At 40.7% G+C, this 20141-nt stretch overlaps 1 protein-coding gene across 1 annotated transcript in view; it reads left to right on the forward strand.

The window, feature by feature from the left end:
* Positions 1-8377, forward strand: part of PLCXD3 (phosphatidylinositol specific phospholipase C X domain containing 3) — a 160898-nt gene extending 152521 nt beyond the window's left edge. Inside the window, exon 3 of the mRNA XM_008692591.2 lies at positions 8088-8377. Coding sequence (XP_008690813.1) covers positions 8088-8241 — 154 coding nt within the window. The 3' untranslated portion in view covers positions 8242-8377. The remainder of the gene's footprint in view (positions 1-8087) is intronic.
* Positions 8378-20141: the final 11764 nt, after the last annotated feature.

Below are 20141 nucleotides of genomic sequence, written 5' to 3' on the forward strand. Positions count from 1 at the left end.
ATTTGTGGTCAAGGTATTATGTATACACACACACACACTTGAATATGACTTTGACATGGATTCCCAAAAAATTTGAATCTAATTCAATGATAAATAATTATAATTAATAATGAAAAAGAATCCAAAATTGATAGTAAATAAAGAAATCTGATTAAGTTTAATTCTGATAAACTTTATTCTTCTGAAGGTAGTGGTCACTACTATCATTATGACACAGACGCTCCTGACTCCCTATGTATAACCCAGGGAAAGTCATTTTGCAAATTGACTGGTCAAGCTAATTAAAAAAAAAAAAAAAGACCTCACTTTCATTTAATAAAATAGCAGTGAATTCACAAACCGAAATCTGTGGCAGTAGCCACCGTGAGAAAAACGGGGCAGTCTTTTCACGAATTACGGAATTCTGTTCCTGCATACATCTCTGTTGGAAAAGTGATGTAGGGGCACCTGGGTGGCTCAGTAGGTTGAGACTGAGGATCCGACTCTTGATTTTGGCTCAGGTCATGATCTCATGGGTTGTGGGTGGAGCCCCAGGCAGGCTGCACGCTCCTCGGGGAGTCTCGCTTCTCTTCTCCCTCTCCTTCTGCCCCTCCACACACACTCTCTCTCTCTCGCTCTCTCTAAAATAAATAAATCTTTTAAAAAAATTTTTAGATAAAATCTGTTTATTTACTCAGTAAATATTTATTGGATACTCCGTCTATGCCAGGCACTGCACCAAGCACTGGGGATGCAATAGTGGGAAAGCAAGACAGCTTGTCTTCAAAGTGACTGCCGTCCAGCTGGGGTGACAGATAGATATTGATCACATATAATGACAATTCCCACCGGTGTTTTGAAGCGGTGACGTTTAAACTATCACCTGAAAGATGAGGGAGTTGGCAAGTGAAGGGGCATAAAAGATAAGTCATTCTGGCTAAAAAACAAGCAAACAACATTTACAAAGTTCCCTGAGCAAATAGGCCAGTCGAAGTTAGCAAGCTTGAGGATGTGGCTAGAATTCATCGAGGGGAAGGATGACCAGAGACAGAACGGAGAAGCCACAGGGGGGCCATTGTCCAAGACCCCAAAGGCCAGTGAAGGATTTTTACCTTTGTGCTAAGAGCACAGGGAAGTGATGGAAGCATCCTAAGTAGGAGTCAGACATGAGTTAGAAAGTCAAGGTCAGCACACTGAGAGTTACTTAACTCAGCACTTTAAACTCCTGAGTCTTTTCCTTTAAATCTTTTCAAAACCAGTTCTCAAAGCCAGCACATCAGAAGACCTCTGGCTCCTCTCTTTCCCCTCCCGTTGTTCCTTGGAGGGAGGGTTTCTGATTCCTGCAGATGTGCCTGTTTCTCTCCTAGGAAGCCTGCAGTCTGTTTGAAGATGCCTTTCCTCAGGCCCAGGAGAGTTCCACGGCCCAGGGAAGGGCTTTGAGGCTTCGCACACCAGGTTTGGGTTGTGAGCCTGCCTGCTCTTTCGCTACCATCATTTATTTAGCAGTTCTGAGGGGAGAGGCGGATTAGATGTTTGCCCCAACTGTGTTCCTGGAAACAGAGCCCTTCCAAGAACATTTCCCTAAGAGCCTCATCACCAGTCCTGCCCTCGTTCTTTCTGTCTTTGATTGGATTTGTGCCACTTGGAGAGACATCCCACAGGCTCATTTTTACATCACAACTCTATTACGGCTGGGTGCTGCTCTCAGAATTTCCTGCGGCCTTCCTTCTTAGAGAGTCTGGAGGTGGGAGGATGCTCAGTACAGTCCCACTCAGAGAGAGCTGGGCACTCATCTTAGCACTTTACACACGCTACTTTAATCCTTGCTATTGTGTCCATTTTCTAGATGGTGAAACTGAGGCTTAGAGTGTTAACTAACTTGCTTACAATAAATACGGGTGCTGAGACTTGAGTAGAAACAGCTTGGCTCCAGATTTGACTCTAGTGCTATGATTTTATTTAAATTTTTATTTATCTTGAAGTGATTCTCCTGGTTATCAGGGTGGTCTTGTGACTAAACAGTCTAAATCTACACTATAAACCCAGCATCTAATGAAAAAGAGAGATTAAGAAAAAAGGTGGCATTTATAAGATAACTTGCACTGTTTATATAGTCACATCTTTCTTTACCATAAATAAATAGTAAAATATTAATACACAGATTCAAAGGAAATTCAATACTCTCTTCAGAATATATAACTTTGCTATGAAATATTTTCCTTCATAATACTAGTGAATGTTATTCAAATTTCCACTAGCAACTTTTTGGCTGCATGGTGGAAATAATATGAATGAATGAATGAATGAATGAATGAATGAATGAATGAATGTTAGGATCTCATAACAGTCTGAGGACAATCTGAGAACTTTCAAAGGGAGACAATGTGTTCTTTATTTATATGTGACAAAAATACAAGTTTCGGTGTGATTAGATGGCAGACTTTGTATGAAATTAATAGATTCTTCCTCACATGGGAAAATCAAAGAACCCTTCTTTAATTGGACAAAATTAATGACAAACATTTGAGTGCACACAGAGTGAAGCTCAGACTCCACAGGCCGTCAAAGGAGGCTCTTAACTATCTGTGCCTTCCTGTGCCTTCCTGTGCCTCCCTTGCAGGTGTGTAATACAGGTGTTCCCCTTCTGTCCCCACACCTCCATGGCCCCTACTCTCTGGTCACCTTGTCTTTCCTAATCACGTCATCTTTCATGCCCATATGCTTCTTCCTAAATCACTGTGTTTAGGTCTGATTGACATATAAAAAGCTGTGCATATTAATGTATACAAGTCGATGAGTTTAGGGATAAGTACATACCCATGAAACCATCACCATCAAGGCCACAAACATATCCATTACCTCTCAAAGTTTGCTTCTGCCCCCTTTATTACTGTTATTATTTTTGTATGTGTGCGTAGTAAAGAACACTTAACATAGGACCTACCCTCTCAGCAAATCTTAGTATACAGTATGGGAGGAGGACATTATGCTTAGTCAAATAAGCCAGACAGAGAAAGACAAATAATGGATCGTCTCACTTACGTATGGAAATGCAAATAGTCAAACTCATACAAGCAGAGGATAGAATAGTTGCTAGGAGCTGGGGAGAGGGAGGAGGAATGGAAAAAGTGAGGGTTAAATGGTACAAAGTTTCAGTTTCGCAGGATAAGTAAATTCTGGAGATCTAGCAGACAGCCCCTATGCTTTTGCATGTACTGTTCCCTTTTCTGGAAATGCCTTCCTTCTTTATCTAATGAGTCATGACCAAGTTCAGATGTCTCCTGTTTCGTGATGTATTCCTTAAATTCCTCCTTAATTTCTGCTAAGAGACATAAATTATTTCATCTCACATGCTCCCACAGATTCCTATGCCCATGACCGTTGTACCATATTGCATTGTTACAGTTGGTTCACATCCATTCTGCTTGTTAGACTTTGTGACATCTGAGACCAAGATTTCTAGTTCAACATTTAAATTCAACAGATGTGTTGTTTTTCTTTTTGGGTTTCAGGGATTGTGGTAAGTACAGAGGATATATCGGTGACTGTGATGTGATTTTTGTTCTTAGAAAAGTATGCACTGACAGAAATAGGCATGGAAATGGATCGAGTCAATGCCATGTGCGATGCACAGTCAGGCAACTGTACTTCAGGAGCGTAAAGCGTAAGGAAAAGAAAGGGTTCTTCACCCAGCCTTGGATGGGAGGAATCGAGATAACATCTGAGCCAAACCTTGGAGGGCAAGTAGAAATTAGACCAAGAAAGGTACTGAAGAAAGAATGGTATTTCATAGAAAGGAAAGCCTGAAAAAAATACTGAGCATGTTGTTAGGGGAAAGTACAAGCCTCTCAGTATTCCTGGAGAACAAATCAGCACGTAGGAAGTAGTAACGAATGAGGCCAAAGAGGGATCTGTGTGGTAGATGGTGTGAGGGAGATAGGGACAGAGTCGTCTACACTGCTGAGAGCTAGGTGTATCTTGTAGGAGAGAGAAGACCTTATGACTGTTTTTGTAGAGGAATAAAGCATTCAGGGGGAAAAGGTTGTCCTGACTGTAGTGTAGAAAAAGCACAAAATGGAGTGTGTGGGCAAGGCTATGGCAACATTTCTCCAAGAGAGAAGAAGACGGTTTGAACTCCGAGGTGGCTCTAGGGAGCCGCAAGTACAATACCATCCTCCATAGGTGTGCAATACCTTTGTTGAATGAATGAATGAATGAATGAATGAATGAATGAATGAATGATTTAAAAAGCTAACTTAACTAGCTTATACCACGGAAATTGTTATATCAAAACAATACTTTATTACCACAAGAGTAGGGTTTTCAATTCACTCTATTCAACTAAATGTCATCAAAACTTGGCAATTAGCTATAAAGTTGCATTGTCAATATTGATATGGCACCCAAAGTGACAAAACTTCATTCTGAGGGGGGCAAATAAAAAATTTACTCTTCTTGTATATAAAACACAGCTATATAAACAGTATATCAGCAGAAACACAGACTATCTGTGGTATATCATGGACCAGGAGGGATAGCAGAAAAAAAAATTTTTTAAGGCTCCATAGGGGGACAGTAATGAAAATGGGTTAAGAAATGGCCCTCTAAAAAATTATTATAACTTCAGTAGCATCAGCCAGTTTAAATCCAGGATATTGACTCTTCTTGTTCCACATAATTCTACTTAAGACCGTCTGCGTATTTGAGATTCAACCTGGCATTTTTGCTTGTTTTGTCTTTGGTACCATACTGACTTTAGGAAAGTATATCTGAACAGAAAAATAGAAATAGTCCCACGACTCAGAGAGAAGGCATTTTAAATGTAAAACTCATTTTTCATCTAAGGCCCGCAAGCTATTCCTAAAGGATGTCTCATCGATCCTCAGAGCAATCTATTTTATAGGGAAACAGAGCAGAGCACTCTTACGTTCTAACATCTCCCTATGGAGATGATAATTAGTTGCTCTAAATTCAGGCCCAGGAATCTTAATCTTAGAGTAGCAGAAGGCATCCGAGGAGCTGTTTCTGTGGTGGTCGTTGTTCTAAGATGGAAACTGGTTGCTCTGGACCCTCCTGTGACCTAGTACCTCAAGGAATCTGATGAACCAGCTACCCAGTTAAGGTCAATGCAGAGTCAATGCCACGTCCTACCTCCCACCCTTTCTTCCCAGGAAATGCCCAATTCTGATGCTTAGTCCACAGAGAGTCTGCCTTTCCTAAAATGCCAAGGTGATAACTGCATTCACAACACAGAGATATCATCTGCCGCAGCAAGGCCAGAAGGAAAAGTAATGGAATTCAAACCCGAGCGGCTACACACACGTCGCCCCAGCGTCTGTCTTTCTAATGACCTTGAACACACTTGCTGAGGGATCCAGATTTTTCATTGTAAGGTAGAATTATCTTCGGAAACTGTTGCTGTGAAGACCAAGTCTCTTCACCTTCCAGTCGATTCTCTGAATGCATTTAGAAGCGACTTTTAGAAGCGACTGGATGCTCCTCTCTCTGTGTCTAACGGGAAAATGTACATGCTGAAAAACGTGGGTCAGAATTTTCACCAGGTTGATGTAGTCCAAGGCAGTAGAGCCAGTTCCGCCCGGATGGCTCGGGTTTGTTAAGACTAGATTTGCTTGCTGACATCTGGAGAAATGCACATGTACTGCACCCACACTTTGGCTTCACAAACCAAAAGGGGCATGGCTTCCTTTTTGTGCTGATTTTCATGATAATTACATGCTCCTGGTTTTCCTTTTACTTCTATGCCTACTTCTCTTTTTCTTTTCTTGAATCAAGTTTTCCACCCAACCCTTACATTTCACATTTTCTCATCTCCTTCTATAAAATCAGATAATCTTATCCACTCTCATAGCTCTAACTATGCTATGTGATGGCTCTTGACAGCTCTGTGTCCTGAATATCAGATCTGCCCTTACGTACCAACTGAGATCTCAATTCATATGTCCCAAAGCCACCTCAAAGTCAATGTCTCAGACCAAACTTAGCACATCCACTGGAAAGCCTTCCCTCCTGTCTTTCCAAGATTAGCGAGTGATGTCCACCTGCCAGAATACTGCTAGCAATCTAGGCATCCATCCAGGGCCTCTTCCCCCCTCTCCTTCTCCATCCCACCCACACTAACCAAACATCATTTTATCTCCTCAGCCCTTTCAAAGATCTCGATTGCTGCTGGTGCAACGCCAGCTACCACTGCCTCTGTCAGGATGACTTTGACAGCCCTCTAATTGTTGCTCCTGCCGCTACGACAGTTCTGTCCCATTTACTGGCCCATACTGCAGACAAGCCACTCTGTCCAAATCACAAATCTAAGCATACGATTTCCCTAGTTAACAGCTGACAGTTCTACATTCTGAAAGCCCTCTTTCATCTGGTTCTTATCTCTTCTCTCTCCAACATAAGACTTCCTTAAATTTAATGATGTAACTGCTCTGAGATTCCTACCCACCGCCTCGTTCTCTCTCCCCAACCCCTCCTCTCTCCTTCCCTCTCCATCTTACCCAGGCATTCAAAGTCTGCATCGATTTCCTCACACTTCCTTTGTTGTGGCTCCGTCAGCTCTCAGGGCTGCTTGTGTATCCATTTCCCATGTAAACCTCCCTTCCTGACCCTGGGAGTCAGAGTCGGTGTCACTTCATGTGCTTCAGAGGACACTGCACAGCGTCACTAGCATCACCTGTGTCTCCCTGCCCACATGCCCTGCTACTAGGCACACACCATACTGTCAGAAAGCGAGGACACGGCATTTCCTACACGTGACATGCACTGCATCATCCTCCATCACCTGTTCACGCCTTGACCTGGCTTATCTTCCTGATCCTCAACATTCAGGGAGCAGGCTTCTGGAAAGTTTTCCCTGACTTCTCAGGCCAAACTCAGTGACTGTCCTGTATGCTTTCATGGTAATGAGTCATCTTTTTTTTTTTTTTTTAAGATTTATTTATTTATGTTAGAGAGAGAGAGTGAGCTCAAGCAGAAGGAGCAGAGGGAGAGGGAGACAGAGAATCTCAAGCAGGCTCCATGCTCAGTGCAGAGCCCAGTGCGGAGCTCGATCGCACGGCCCCGAGTTCATGACCTGAGCAGGAACCAAGAGTCGGAAGCTTAACCGACTGAGCCACGCAGGCACCCCTGTAATGAGTCATCTTTTATGATGAAACTCAGCTTGTACTACTCTTCCCTGCAGGAAGTTCCAAAGCCTCCCTGTTTCACTCAAAGTAGCCCTCAAAAGCCCTTAAAACGGGGCCCTGCAGGATCTGTCCTCTTGCTTCATCTTTTACTACTCTCCCCTTCTTTTTTCCAAGCAGGCACGCTACCTGTTTAGAGCCGTGGTGTAACTGAAAAGCTTTCCCTGGATATTCACATGACTCGCACCCTTGTCCCTTTTCACTTTTGCACAGATGTCGCCTTATCGATGAGGCCTACTAACCCACCGTATTTTAAGTTGTAATCTACACCACCCCGCTCTACCTGCACACTCCTAACCCTTTTCTGTCCCCATTTTATAGCACTTACTCCCTCCTATCAAATGATATCATTTATTTGTGATTATTATTTAGTATTTGTCCCTCTTTGTCCTGATTGTATTATGTTAAAATTTTTTCTTTATCCACTTGCCTGCCACCAAATCACCTCCTCTTCGGCTGCAGGGGTTTTGTCGTTGCATCTGTTTACAGCATCCAGCACATTTCCTGAAAATAGCCGGCTCGTAATAAATGTTTGTTAAGTGCATGTATTCATCTCTGACCTCACCACCCCATAGCTTTGCAGGGTTTGCAGTCACACCATGCCAAACTAGAATGTGAGTGCAAGAGTGTCGTTTTCTTAGTGAAAAAGCTGCACTGTAAACTCTCACACATCTGAGAGCTCCAAAGACAAAAATTCCACTACGGACCGCTATGGTGAATGCTTCTCCGGCAGAGTCCCTTCAGAGGTTAAAAATTTACCATTGTCCATTTGGCTTTTTTCTCTATCCTGCGTCTCTAATTGGGGGATTTATTTCGATATGTTAGAAAACTAAAGGAAAGCCTGGGTATCCTAAGCTTGAAAAACAGTATCTTGCCTTCTGTGACTTCTCTTTTTCTTTCCTTTCTCAGAGCTCTTCCTGCCATGATGCAGTGGGTCCGCACTCAGAAGCCAGGAGAGAGTGGCATCAATATTGTCACTGCTGATTTTGTAGAACTGGGTGATTTCATCAGCACTGTCGTAAAGCTCAACTATGTCTTTGAGGAGGGAGAAGCCAACACTTGATAGGACCATTTGGAGCAGCCGCGAGTAAGATAGAGAAGACTCATTGTATTAGGCATATTATCTCTAAACACTCCGATCTTCCTATTCCACTGGTCTCTGAGGGGATTAGGCTGGTAGTGGGTGGGAAACGGGGAAACCATTTCTTCAGTGATTATTATCGTACTGCATTACTATAAATATTTCATTCCCATTTGATGAGCAAAATCTGCTTCTAGTGTTAAGGATAAAAAAAGACCAGTGAATTTTGTTTTTCAGATTTAGTCTTTGCAATGTGTAACTCATGAGTGTTTACTTGACTGCGTTTCTGATTTCAGCCTAGGGCTCCTACACTGATTGCTCTAACTGAACCTTTCCACTCCCTCTCTCGCTCGCTCTTTTTAATCAGATGCCGTATGGGACTCAAAATAATTGAATGCCCAACATAATGTGTATTACACTGTCGTACTGAAATTTGTTTTTGTGAGACTTGGTATAATATAATATTCTGTAGTCATCTGCAATTGATGGATCATTGCTAACTTTTGGTCGTAGAAAATATGCATCAAGTCAGTTTCCCTGCATCAGTAATATTGGAGGACGTAATCAGTGATCTTTGTGTTATATGAAAATAACAGTGTTTCACAGTATTTCTATTTAAGGCAGCTATAAATATAGTGTAAAAACTTTTTTGGAAGAACAATTAGTGCCAACTCTGTAGTGAAAGGTGGCGGAGGGGGAAGAGATAGATGCCATTTTAATTCAGGAATCTCTTAAACAATATCGCCCTGCAAATGCTCAGTAAATGAAAAATAATGACAAATGTGTTAAAATCGGGAAACTCTGAAAAGAACTCTTACAAAAATCTCCCCTAACAATTCTCTTGATTTAAAAAAGAAAGATAGAAAAGGAAGAAGAAATAAATAAAAGATTGTGCAAGCTTTCCTACAAGATTGGGATCTCCAAATATGTAATTCTAAATCCCAGATTTTGAGGAACATATTTTGAGAAGCTTCAATTCAGATTTTTACCTGAAGTTGAGGAAAGAGGAAAGATGGCAGAAAGAATTCGAGTTTTTGAAACAATGTCCATAAAATCTCAAAGATCCATGAAATGTCTTTAGGGGATTCTTAAGTACACGTGATCTGGGCAGACGCACTGAAGATTAACACTGACCCATCATTTCTGGATTCTGTCCTACCCCAGGATCGAGACGGGGCAGAAGCAAAAGTTTCACAGAACCTTTCAGTGTCCCAAGATTTGATAGTCCGGGTCTATGGTGAAGAAAAATGGTAACAGGACTTTGAGCCTCGCTTCCTCCGTGATGTCTTTGTGATATTTGACAACTCTAAGATAATTTTAAGAGAGCACGATAACCCTCAACCATGTGCCTCACAGGAATATTGTGAGGCACTTCTAAAAATCTACAAATTGCTGACATTCTTATAATTATGAATTATTTTATCTTCATGTTTAGAAATAATTGCTCCTCAGTAGTTCCCTGGGAAAATGCGGTCCCTGCAAAGTAGGGCCATAGAAAAATAAAAGCAGGCCCTCAGTTTTTAATTAATTTAAACATAGGACACGTGGTTTAATCTCTTAGACCTAGGCAAGGGGGTTGATTATGTCAAGATTATGAATAATCAAGAGCTGGTTACAAGATTATAAATACTCATTGTCAAAAAATAGTACTTATTAGCAGCTGCAGGGAAGCAAGAGAAATTGTTTATACTGAAGAGAATGTTTATGCAGAGTGTGTAGGTCTGCTCAGTAGACCCGGTAAGATGCATATACACGCAACAGTTCCACAGTCCAGTTGTGTGTCTATGTCTCGCTGCACACAGTATGCCAACGTCCACCCACTCCTGCTAGTGGACAGATACAAATGCGCACAGACACACAGACATGGGCAGACACAGCCACAGTTATTTTCAAGCAAAAACATTGATGATATGAAATAATTTAATTTTGGGACTGAAACCTTTAACAAGGTATGAAAACAGTGATAAGACCTTAGAAAGTAGAGTGGCTGACCATATTCAGATATTTTTGTAAAAATATTCTAGCTGGGGACTTAATTATTTATAAATATAGTTTTCTTTCCACCTTCCCTCCCCTTGCAGTTTATTGTCTTTTTAGCTCTTTCATCTGCTCTTAATGTGCAATTGAATATGAATCATTTTTAAAGGACTCTGGATTATTGAAATCTTCGTCCTGTAAATTTGCTTTGTGAGCAGATTTTCTCTCTGATGATTCACGATTCATCCCTCGGGAGGATCTTCAGCCAAGCACACTTGCAATGACACAAGGATTTAACTTATAAATAGGACAGAAAACAAATCTTTCAACATATTAATGAAGAATGAATAAAATATAGAGGTAACTATGTTGTATTTTCCTGACCTTAGATGCTTTCTTATAATGTTTGCTTAGAATTAGCTTTGTCATATTTGTCATTTGGGTGCTGGAAAAAACAAACATGCTGAAGCTTTAGACTAATTGTGCAGTTTTTTAACTGGAGAAAGCTTGTTATTGCTATTAATGATATGCACACAGAAACCTTGTTTGACAAAAAGTACTTTCAAGTCAATGCTATGGTTTCCATGTGGACATACAGTCCCTCTGTAGCAGGCACCGAGAGTAAATGGACTTGCCTTAATTTCTAAAGGAGGGAACAGGTAGAAGTGAACTATGGGTCCTCCAGCTAGAGGGAGAGTCACCAGGATGGAGTCCTTGGAAAAGAGAATGGAGAGAAGGCGACTTTGGCTGTCTTCTGTCCATTGACCCTGCCCTGGAGCACATTTAGGGAGCAGGCTGTGGGCCTTCAATAAAAAGTGCGGGTGAGGACTAGTATTATGCAATCAGAGCTTACCCTCAGCCTCTGCTCCTTTGTCTTAGGGGGGCATTGTCTTTCCCGAGAGCTAGGAGCACAAGGGCTACAAATAGGCCCCAAGATAGTAGACGATACATCTTGGTGCACTTTTTTTTTTGCTTTCTTTTTTCTTTTGCTTTTTGCTTTTTCTTGAGACTATATCACAAGTCCTGCAAGGCAAAAAACAGAAACAAAATCCAACTTTTACCCAATCTGCAGCAGGAAATCAAAGGAGTGGGTAGGATGAGGGAAAGTATGCAAAGAATATCATTTTTTGGTTTGCTTTCCCGTCTGTAATTTTGAAGGACCAAAATGGTGAACACTCCTGCCATTATCATCTATGTCTCCCTTATTACTACACGATCATATGAATGCAGAGAATGAGGAGGCATCTTTTCAAAGCCTTAGGATATTCTATATGATGACCTCAATATTCACTTTCAGCCATACTGGGAAAACTCACTTTACAGGGAGCGCCACCTAACAGGGAATGTACTAGAGCATGAAGTGTTTGGCATATATGCACCTGTATGTGTACACACATGCAAACACACACACGCACACACACACGGGATGCACATCTCACACACACATTATTCAAGTTAAAACTGCACTCTCTAATCACTCAACTTGATTCTATGCCATTTTAACTCTTAAAATCAATATTTCCTACATTCATAGGCATAAACATAAATTCAGATATTTAAATATTAAAGAGGAGAAAGAAATCACTGAAAACCAGTGAAAAATGAGACCATCATAAATAAGAAATGCCTAGTATAATAGTCTAAATACGTCAATTACACTTCAACCTGGAGAAGTGAAAATGGACTTGAATATAAATTACAAACAAACACTCATCTTAAAGCTGTTTTAAGTTCTTTGAGGTCCGGGCATGTTTTAGCCAAGGTTGCCTGTTCAGTTTCTCCCCTGTTAGCAGTCCAGCCTGGGAAGTTGGACGTCTCAGGAAAGGCGTGTGCTCATGAGTTTCCAGTTCTAGAGTTTCACAGATCCAATGACACAGTCTCCTAAACTTTGGTTACTCATCCGAGTGAGAGCGCCATAGGCTGAGTGCTTGAGTTTTGAATTGCTAACAGAAAATAATGCACAGTGTCCCTCAGGATATGCCAAGCAAGGTTTTTAAAAGTATTTTATTTTACAGCACTCTAGTCTCTTCAACTAGATTTCAGTGACACGATGGTGTAAATGCTAATTTGCCATAACTTCTTGGTGGCTCCTGTGTTACATACAGTTTTAAATAATGCTCTAAATGGTTTGTTTTCCCAACAACACCAATAAAATATTCTGTAGAATTTGTAAAATGTATTGATTGAGTCTGTTGAAAACTGTGCAGTTTTGATTTCATTTGTGATACTATTTCGTAGATATTAGTTCTAAATGTATATTTGTATGAGTCAAAAGTATGTGCTTGTATGTGGTTGGTGTGTTAATATATTGTATCTTATCAAAAATCAAACTTATCCTAAAGAAAAAGGGCACATTATGACCAGCCTTAATTCATTGCCATTTTTTGTTGTCGTAATTTGGGATCAAAATTTAAAGAGAAATTACGTTTTTGTTAAAATAGCCTTTTAAAAAAAATCATATGAGGAATGTGCTTTAGAAATTATCTGAGTTCCCCCAAGCAAATACTTAAGCTTGAAGAGCACCTGAAGCTTCTGGAAAGTTTCCAGTGTCAATCATTTATTAACTTCATTATCATGCAAAAAAGTTAGATTCATGTTTGTTTCCATCAGCAACAGAACCAGTGCACTTCTTCCAAACACGGAACCATTCTGTTTGTGAGGATAAATTTTCCAGGAAAAAGTGTTTTTTCAAACCATTGCTTCTTAAAAATTGGATCTTCTCAGTTAAGATGAACTGCCTAGGCTCTGTGAGAGTCGCTGAAGACCCATCAACATTAGGTGGCATACACACAGGCATACAATATCCTTTTACACCTTTGCTATCTGCCTACGTGTAGTCTAGCAATAGAAAATGCATGACTAATTCAAGGATCTGCATGAGTTGTCATGCTCAAAGCAAAAACGTTGTAATCTTCCTTGAGCCTGGGATCTGGGTGTGGAATATTAATCAATCTTCTTATTTCCTCTTCTTTCTCTATCGTCAGTTATTTCTTTTCCATATTTAGGCTTGCCAGATAAAACACAGGACACCCAGTGAAATTCAAATTTCAGATAAACAGTATTTTTTAGCATAAGAATTTCCAAAACATTTCATGAGACATACTAAAAACTGATTCATTGTTTATCTGAAGTTCAAATTTAACTGGCTGTGTCCTGTATTTTTTCCTCTGGCAATCCTATCCATCTTGACTCTCTCTTTTTCAGTTGGGCTACCTATAAAGGGTGAGATCCTACCTCCTTCTAAACCCTTATATTAATATATCTCATGGAAATCTATAGTCCCAATACCCTTCGTGAAGGAAAATGTTGGTCCATACCGAGTTCCACGGATGCTTTACAAAGGACCAACTCAAATAAAGATGGCATAATCAATCAAGCAAGTGCCTCTGTATGATTAATGCCTCCACATTCAAAATTTCCCTTTACCATCCCGTTGCAAGATCCAGAGTCTCCCCCACTAGCCCCTTAAGTAACATTCCCCAGTAACTGGGACACCCAAAAACACACTACACGTTAAAAATGTCCCTGGGAAGTGGTAGCACCTTCCAACTCAATGCCAGCACCTCTTTTAAAAGTCAATTTCCTCTTCATTCGGAGAGGTAACAAACTAATCCGTTAATCCCCTCATTTAACTCCCCACCACAAATTACTTTTATCAGTTTAGAACTGATCATCTATGGAATTATTGGACATAGAAATTGGACATAGAAAAAAAAACTCTCTTGATTGCTGAAAAAAGAGAAAAAAAGAGTCCGGGATATAGATACAGCCTTGTCAGAGCCACCTCAGGAGACTGGGTTGGAGTTGGGCAGGGGATAGAATATGGACCCTGACAATGAACCGGTACCTGCCAGGGAGATTTGCCAAAGCAAATTATAACAACCAGCCTTTTTTTTTTTTTTTTGAAGGAATTGAAAACTCAAGACACCCCAGGGTAAGAACAATGAGATCTAAGGCCACTTTCTAGAACAGTTTGCAGAGAATAGAATTATGTTGGAATTCCTAAAATAGAGTTTTCAAAGACCATTTTATCCAACAGTGAATCCTTGACATGGCCTGAATGTGGATGGAGTTTTGGAATATTTTTGGTACCTACCGCCTCTTTTGAAATTCCTGTAAGTGACAAGAAAATCCAGATTCCTTAATATAACGTTTCCATCTCATGGTCCCTGCTTGCACACGTTTGTATTGATTTGCTTCATTTCTAAAGGATGGGAGTTTGCAGAGCTGGTGACATTTCCTTCATCAGACACCAGAAATGCACCAGAGGGAGACAGATCTGTGCCTTCTCTTTTTAGGATCTGGTCATTGATACTTTAATAAATGTGGTGTAAAGAAAATACATGCCTACCACTATTCTGTTTAGCAAATGTGAATTTTTTGGATAAGATTGTTGTTCTTAATGTAAAAAATAACTTTCTTTGTATCCAGTGAAATGCCTAATAAAGTCCTGGTACCAGTTATCTTCATTTTTTTATTTCGTATTTATCAGTGCTTCATTATAAGTCCAAAAGTAAATCTCTTAAATAGAACATGACTCAGAGCACGAGCAAATATAATTATTTTTTTTAAATATGAATCATCATATAAGGATTTCCTCTGTGAAAGGATATATTCTTCACCAATAAGGCAATGCCATGAGTACTTCCATTACATCAAAGTTAGGTATCTCCAGAGTCTGATGCTCTTAGCTTCTGATATTACCACACAGAAGACCAATATTAATATAGCAATATTACATTAATTCAGTATTATTTTTATAAAATGCCATTTTTGAGGTTAAAAGCTTAGGGTGAAGGAAATCTACTTTTGCTGAACCTTCGCTATGCTCAATGCATGAAACACTATTTCAAAAAGGAAATGGCCTTTGTATTTCACCAAATAAACCCTATGTCCTGGGGTTAAATCAGCCTTCAAACAAAATGTAAACATTGTGATAGTAATTTAAAGACAGTCCAGTAAACAAAACAAAACAAACACACAAAAAACATGTGGTCCAAGATTATTTTGGGGGCTGAACTTGGGCGTAAGTCCCCCCAAAAGTTCTGCTTGTTACACACATTGGTGGGTTCATGACATTAGAGGATTTCTATTTATAAAGTTGTAATGATTTTGACATTTGCGAAACAGTGTATATCTGCAAATAATACTCCACATAGTCACGTCTTTGTCCTTAAGATCATATTGCTGTAGTTTATCAGAGCCATTATTCATTTAGTCAGTTATTTAGCAAATATTTGCCAAATACCTACTGTACGGTAAGCTCCCCACTAAGCTCTACAAAACATTTTTAAAATGTTCCTTAGGAAAATGGATGAAGCACATCTTTGGTACTTTCTCAATGGAGCCAACATTTGGCATCATTTTGTCTTTTAACAAATAAACAACAAACAAACATCCATTTATTCTCAATGAACTTTTCAAAATAATATCCCCAGACAGCAAAGCTTTCAGGAACAGTTGTTCCTGAAAACCTAGGGGAAAAAGGACTATTTCTGCAGTAAGTCTAATTGGAAAGAGGTTGGTCAAGGCCATGTGTTAATGAAAAGTGGACGCCCCCTCTCCCTGCCACATTCCCTGTCGCCGTGCACAGGAGCACGTGGTACAGACGTGTCTGCCCCATGCTCTCTGTGCCTCTAAAACAGCCAAAGCAGAGGCTCCATCACTTCTCCCTCCTCTCCTCACCTCCAGGACGTCAGATGAAACTTTCTCTTGCCGGGAGTTGCGGACTTCATAAAGTAAAGCAGACCCCATAAGGCAGTGTCTCTTCCACACAGGGTGAAAATGGTGACGCTTTCTCGATCCAAAGAGTGAAGACGTCATCTGGAATTGGAGGAAATACCTGTTTTAGAGTAGAAAATAAGACTGTCCCTTACTAATACAGTGATGGACGGTTTCAGCATTGGCTCCCTCAGCATGCAGTTCACCAAAATCCTGAGTCATAAGCCATAATACAGGCTGCGTTGGAATCAAGTTCGAGAAGCAAACCTCAGTGTAACTAGGCTCCTTCCACCATATTCACCCTTCCGTTGAATGGATAGATGTATTCCCGGAAACATCCAGAGCTAGCTATTAAGTAAAGGTGAACCACATTAAAACCACATTGAATTCTAGAAAGTGGGATTTAGTGCCCTAAGTGACAGGCAGAGGAGAGAGGTGAAGAACACCAATGCTGGCAGTTCCTGAAGAACTTGTCAGAGCCCTTATTCTCCCCTCACACTTTTTACCTCATAGAAATGTGTAAACTTATCCTCCTGGGGTTTTACTGAGAAATAATTGAGAGAAATCTTTTGCCTCAACACAAGTGCTCAGCTATTATTAAATTGTGCTCTTTCATTTTGAGGGGAACGTGTGTCTGCCGACTGGTTTTTATTTCGGCATGAGGAAAAGGCAGAAAATATTAATATAGAAGCAATAATCCTTTTCTCGTTGAACTATAAGATGATGAATCCTTCACTTAAACTTTGACAGGAAGAGGCATATCTTAGCTATTTCTGCATTCCCGGGGCATGGCAGTTATTAAAACATGTTTGGAAACAACAAAATTAAATTGTGAGTAGATGTGACCCAGTCAAATGGTAGACAAATGCTTGAGAAGGGCATGCACGTGCTGAGCCCCGTTCTGCGGTGAGGAGGGTTCAGAAAAGTACCAGGCAGTGTCCTCCACGTCTTGTATTCCTTGGAGAAATACTAACAACATTGGAGGAATTTAGGGGAAAATATACTGTATGTTGTTCACTCCAAGCATAGAAAAACCCCATCTCTTAACCACAAGGTCAACTCAGTTGTTGCAAAGAATATCCACCCAGGGGAACTGGCTTATGATGCATCTATTTAAAAAAAAGCTGGGAAAGGGTGGGGGAAGGGATTACCTTTTTTTCCCCATTCTTCTTCTTTTTTTTTTTTTTAATGTTCAGTTAGCCAACATATAGTTTTGTTTTTTGTTTTGGGTTTTTTTGTTTGTTTGTTCTACATTTTGAATTTCTACAAAATCTCTTGCACAATTTTCCTTGCTTCTTCTGCTTGTAGATACAAGTGGGGTTGCCCGGATACAGTAACTAGAATTCCACAGACGCCTGCTTCTACACAAGACCTCTGCTCACACACCCTTTTGGAAGACTGTTCCCTTCCCCACACTCACCTGGGTCCCCAGAAGATGTTTCCTGTGTGCTTAATAAAAAACTCCACATTTTCCGGCTGCCGGCTCTTGTTACTTCCTCATCTTGACACTCATTTCAGCCTCCAATCTTGGCCTCTTTTCTACCAGACCCAAGAATCTGCCCAGTAGGCACTGCTTATCCCCAGCCGGGCATCAGTGCAGAGCTAAAGCCCTCAGGTACCAAAGCGGAGACCAATCATGGCCGAACGCAGGCAGGTGTAAAATGCTTCCCTTCCCTCTATGTTACATTCAAATAGAGAGACTCTGGCATCCTGATAGTTACCCAATATCAGTCCTTTCTCTCTCCTTCCCTGCCCCTCACCCCATTATCTATGGACTTGGGACAGAAATTAATTCCAGTGACAGCCACCATGCTGTTCTCAAAGTCACATGCTAGTCTCAAAGTCACTACTCCCCTCTGAGGACCATGCTTCCTTTCTGGTCAAATTTATCTTCATGGCTTCTCCTTCTCTCAAGAAATTATCCTAGGAATGTTCCTGGTTCTTATACAAATAGGCCTCTGATAGACCCGCCCTCTTGCTTCTGTTATTCAGACCCATTCTAGGACCCCAGGTGCATGTACCCTAAAAGAACCAGCAGCTCCTGCCAGCAGCCGTCTCCATACAAATGACGCAATTGGGTAGGGGACTTCCGTGTTCAGGTTCACAGCTTCTCTTTCGTAGGATTCTTCCTTTATCCACTGCAAACAAAACCTATTCCCTCACAATCCGATGAGCTCATTCACAATGAAGTATCAACAGGGCTTAAAATAGTGGTTTTCAAATGTTTCTTCTTTATAGAAGCACTTACAGAAAAGGAAAAAGTAAAACTCACAAAATAAAGCATTACAGGATTGCTCATAAGGGAGAGGCCAAGAGCTTTGTGCCCCTACTCCACTGGTGAGTTTTCTTGGGAAGCCCTATGAAGACTCCCTGGAGTTGCACTTCTCAAATTTTATGGTGCATACAATTACCAGAATGTTCATAAAAGACAGATTCTGATTCAGCAAGTCAGGGATGAGGCACCAGATTCTGCCTTGCCAGCCGCCCCCAAGTGCTGCTGATGCTACTGGAACAGGCATCCCACTTTGAGAAACTACCACGGAGCTCAACTTTAAAACAACTGCTTTGAAGTCTCGACTTTTCCATGAGATTGACTTTGTGGGAAGAATATATGACTGGATCTTTAATTTTAAAATCAATTTGGGTGCAGGAATTACTACTGGAAAAAAAAAAAGGCTATCATAATTAAAACCCTTTTGTTTCCTAAGCCTAGTCAACCTGACACCACCAGCAACTACCTGTTACTGGTTTCACAAATCAGTTTTATGTGTTTAATCAGTTTAAGAAATCAGATTTATTTGCCCATCGATATGAGAGAGACCACGCAGGAGACGAAACGTGGGTCATCTCACCAAACAAAGGAGAACAGAGAGCTGTTACAGAGTTCTGTGTAAGATGGAGTTTAGATGGAATTTCAAAACAACACTATTTTAATATGATTGCAGCAAGTACGGCTGTGAAACAGTCTGGATGACAAAGTGGACCCAGTGTCCTATTGCCTTTGGCCCTACAAAGAAGGTAGCTGGTGAGAAACCCACTTCTCCAAAGCTCTGCTCCTGGGTTGTGAGCAGAGGCTGCTTTCTTGTATCCGAGCGACTCAGATCCTGCTTGCAGGAGTGGGAGGTCTCATTCTTACTGGTAGAATTTCAAGTAGCCACAGTCACTCAAGACGGTGTCCTTAGGATACTTTAGAGCCACAGCGTGTCCTTGGGAGAAAGAGTGTTTCCTGTTCACTTTGCCGAGCAGGCTTTATCTCTGCCTGTTACTCCAGCCGGATGAATGGCCAGGCAGATTTTACTTTCTCAGTCCAAGCTAATTCTTACCTTCTCAATTTGTAAGTGATAGAAATCCAACTCTAATTAATTTAAGCTCCCCCCCCCAAAAGGAGGGGCTACTTCTCAGTCTAATGGAAACCGAAACAGAAGCAGCTTTGGGATAACTGGATCTGGGATCTCACACAGTCTCATGAGGGCTTGATTTTCCTCCATCTCTCAGCTCTTCTTTCCCCTGCATTGACTATATTTAAGTAGGGTTTTCTACACTGAGTCAAGATGACCAAGGAACACTTTTCTTTCCCAATAACTTCAAGCAAGAAACAGAATCGAGTCTGACTGGTCTGAGCTGGGGCTGAAGTCAATTTCCCAATCAAGCCCTGCACAAAGGACAATGGAGAGGGATGGGAGATAGTCGCTTACAAGGAAAATCGAAAGTGGGCTATGAGGCGTGAGAAGGTGCTCCTGTCAGGCACCGATACCGATGTCCTCCACCAAGGCTTTCCCATCACCTCTGAGATCAGGCCCTGGATGGGGGCACTGCCTTCCTTTCCTCCTCAGGTTGGCCTTGATTGCTCTGACTTCAGTTCTGAGTCTCAGAGGAGTTAGGAAAGAAAAAACTAACATTACGTAGATATTTAACTTTTATGTTTTAGAAGGGTTTTTTTGGGTTAGTTTGTTTGTTTTACTTTTTTATTTTAAATGATTTCAAACTTACAGAAAAATTGCAAAAATATTAGAGAAAACTTTCATATGGACTTTCTTTGGAGTCATTTTTAATTAATTTCTTTTTAATGTTAGGCTCTTATCATCTGGGAAATAGTACGTTTTAAGGTGTTATTCACATTCCAGAAGCAATTGAGATGTCGGTACTGAAAACTTTAAAAATCTATATCCTTGAAGCCATTCATA

This window comes from Ursus maritimus, unplaced genomic scaffold (assembly GCF_017311325.1).
Source record: "Ursus maritimus isolate PB19 unplaced genomic scaffold, ASM1731132v1 scaffold_15, whole genome shotgun sequence".
Taxonomy (NCBI): Eukaryota; Metazoa; Chordata; class Mammalia; order Carnivora; family Ursidae; genus Ursus; species Ursus maritimus.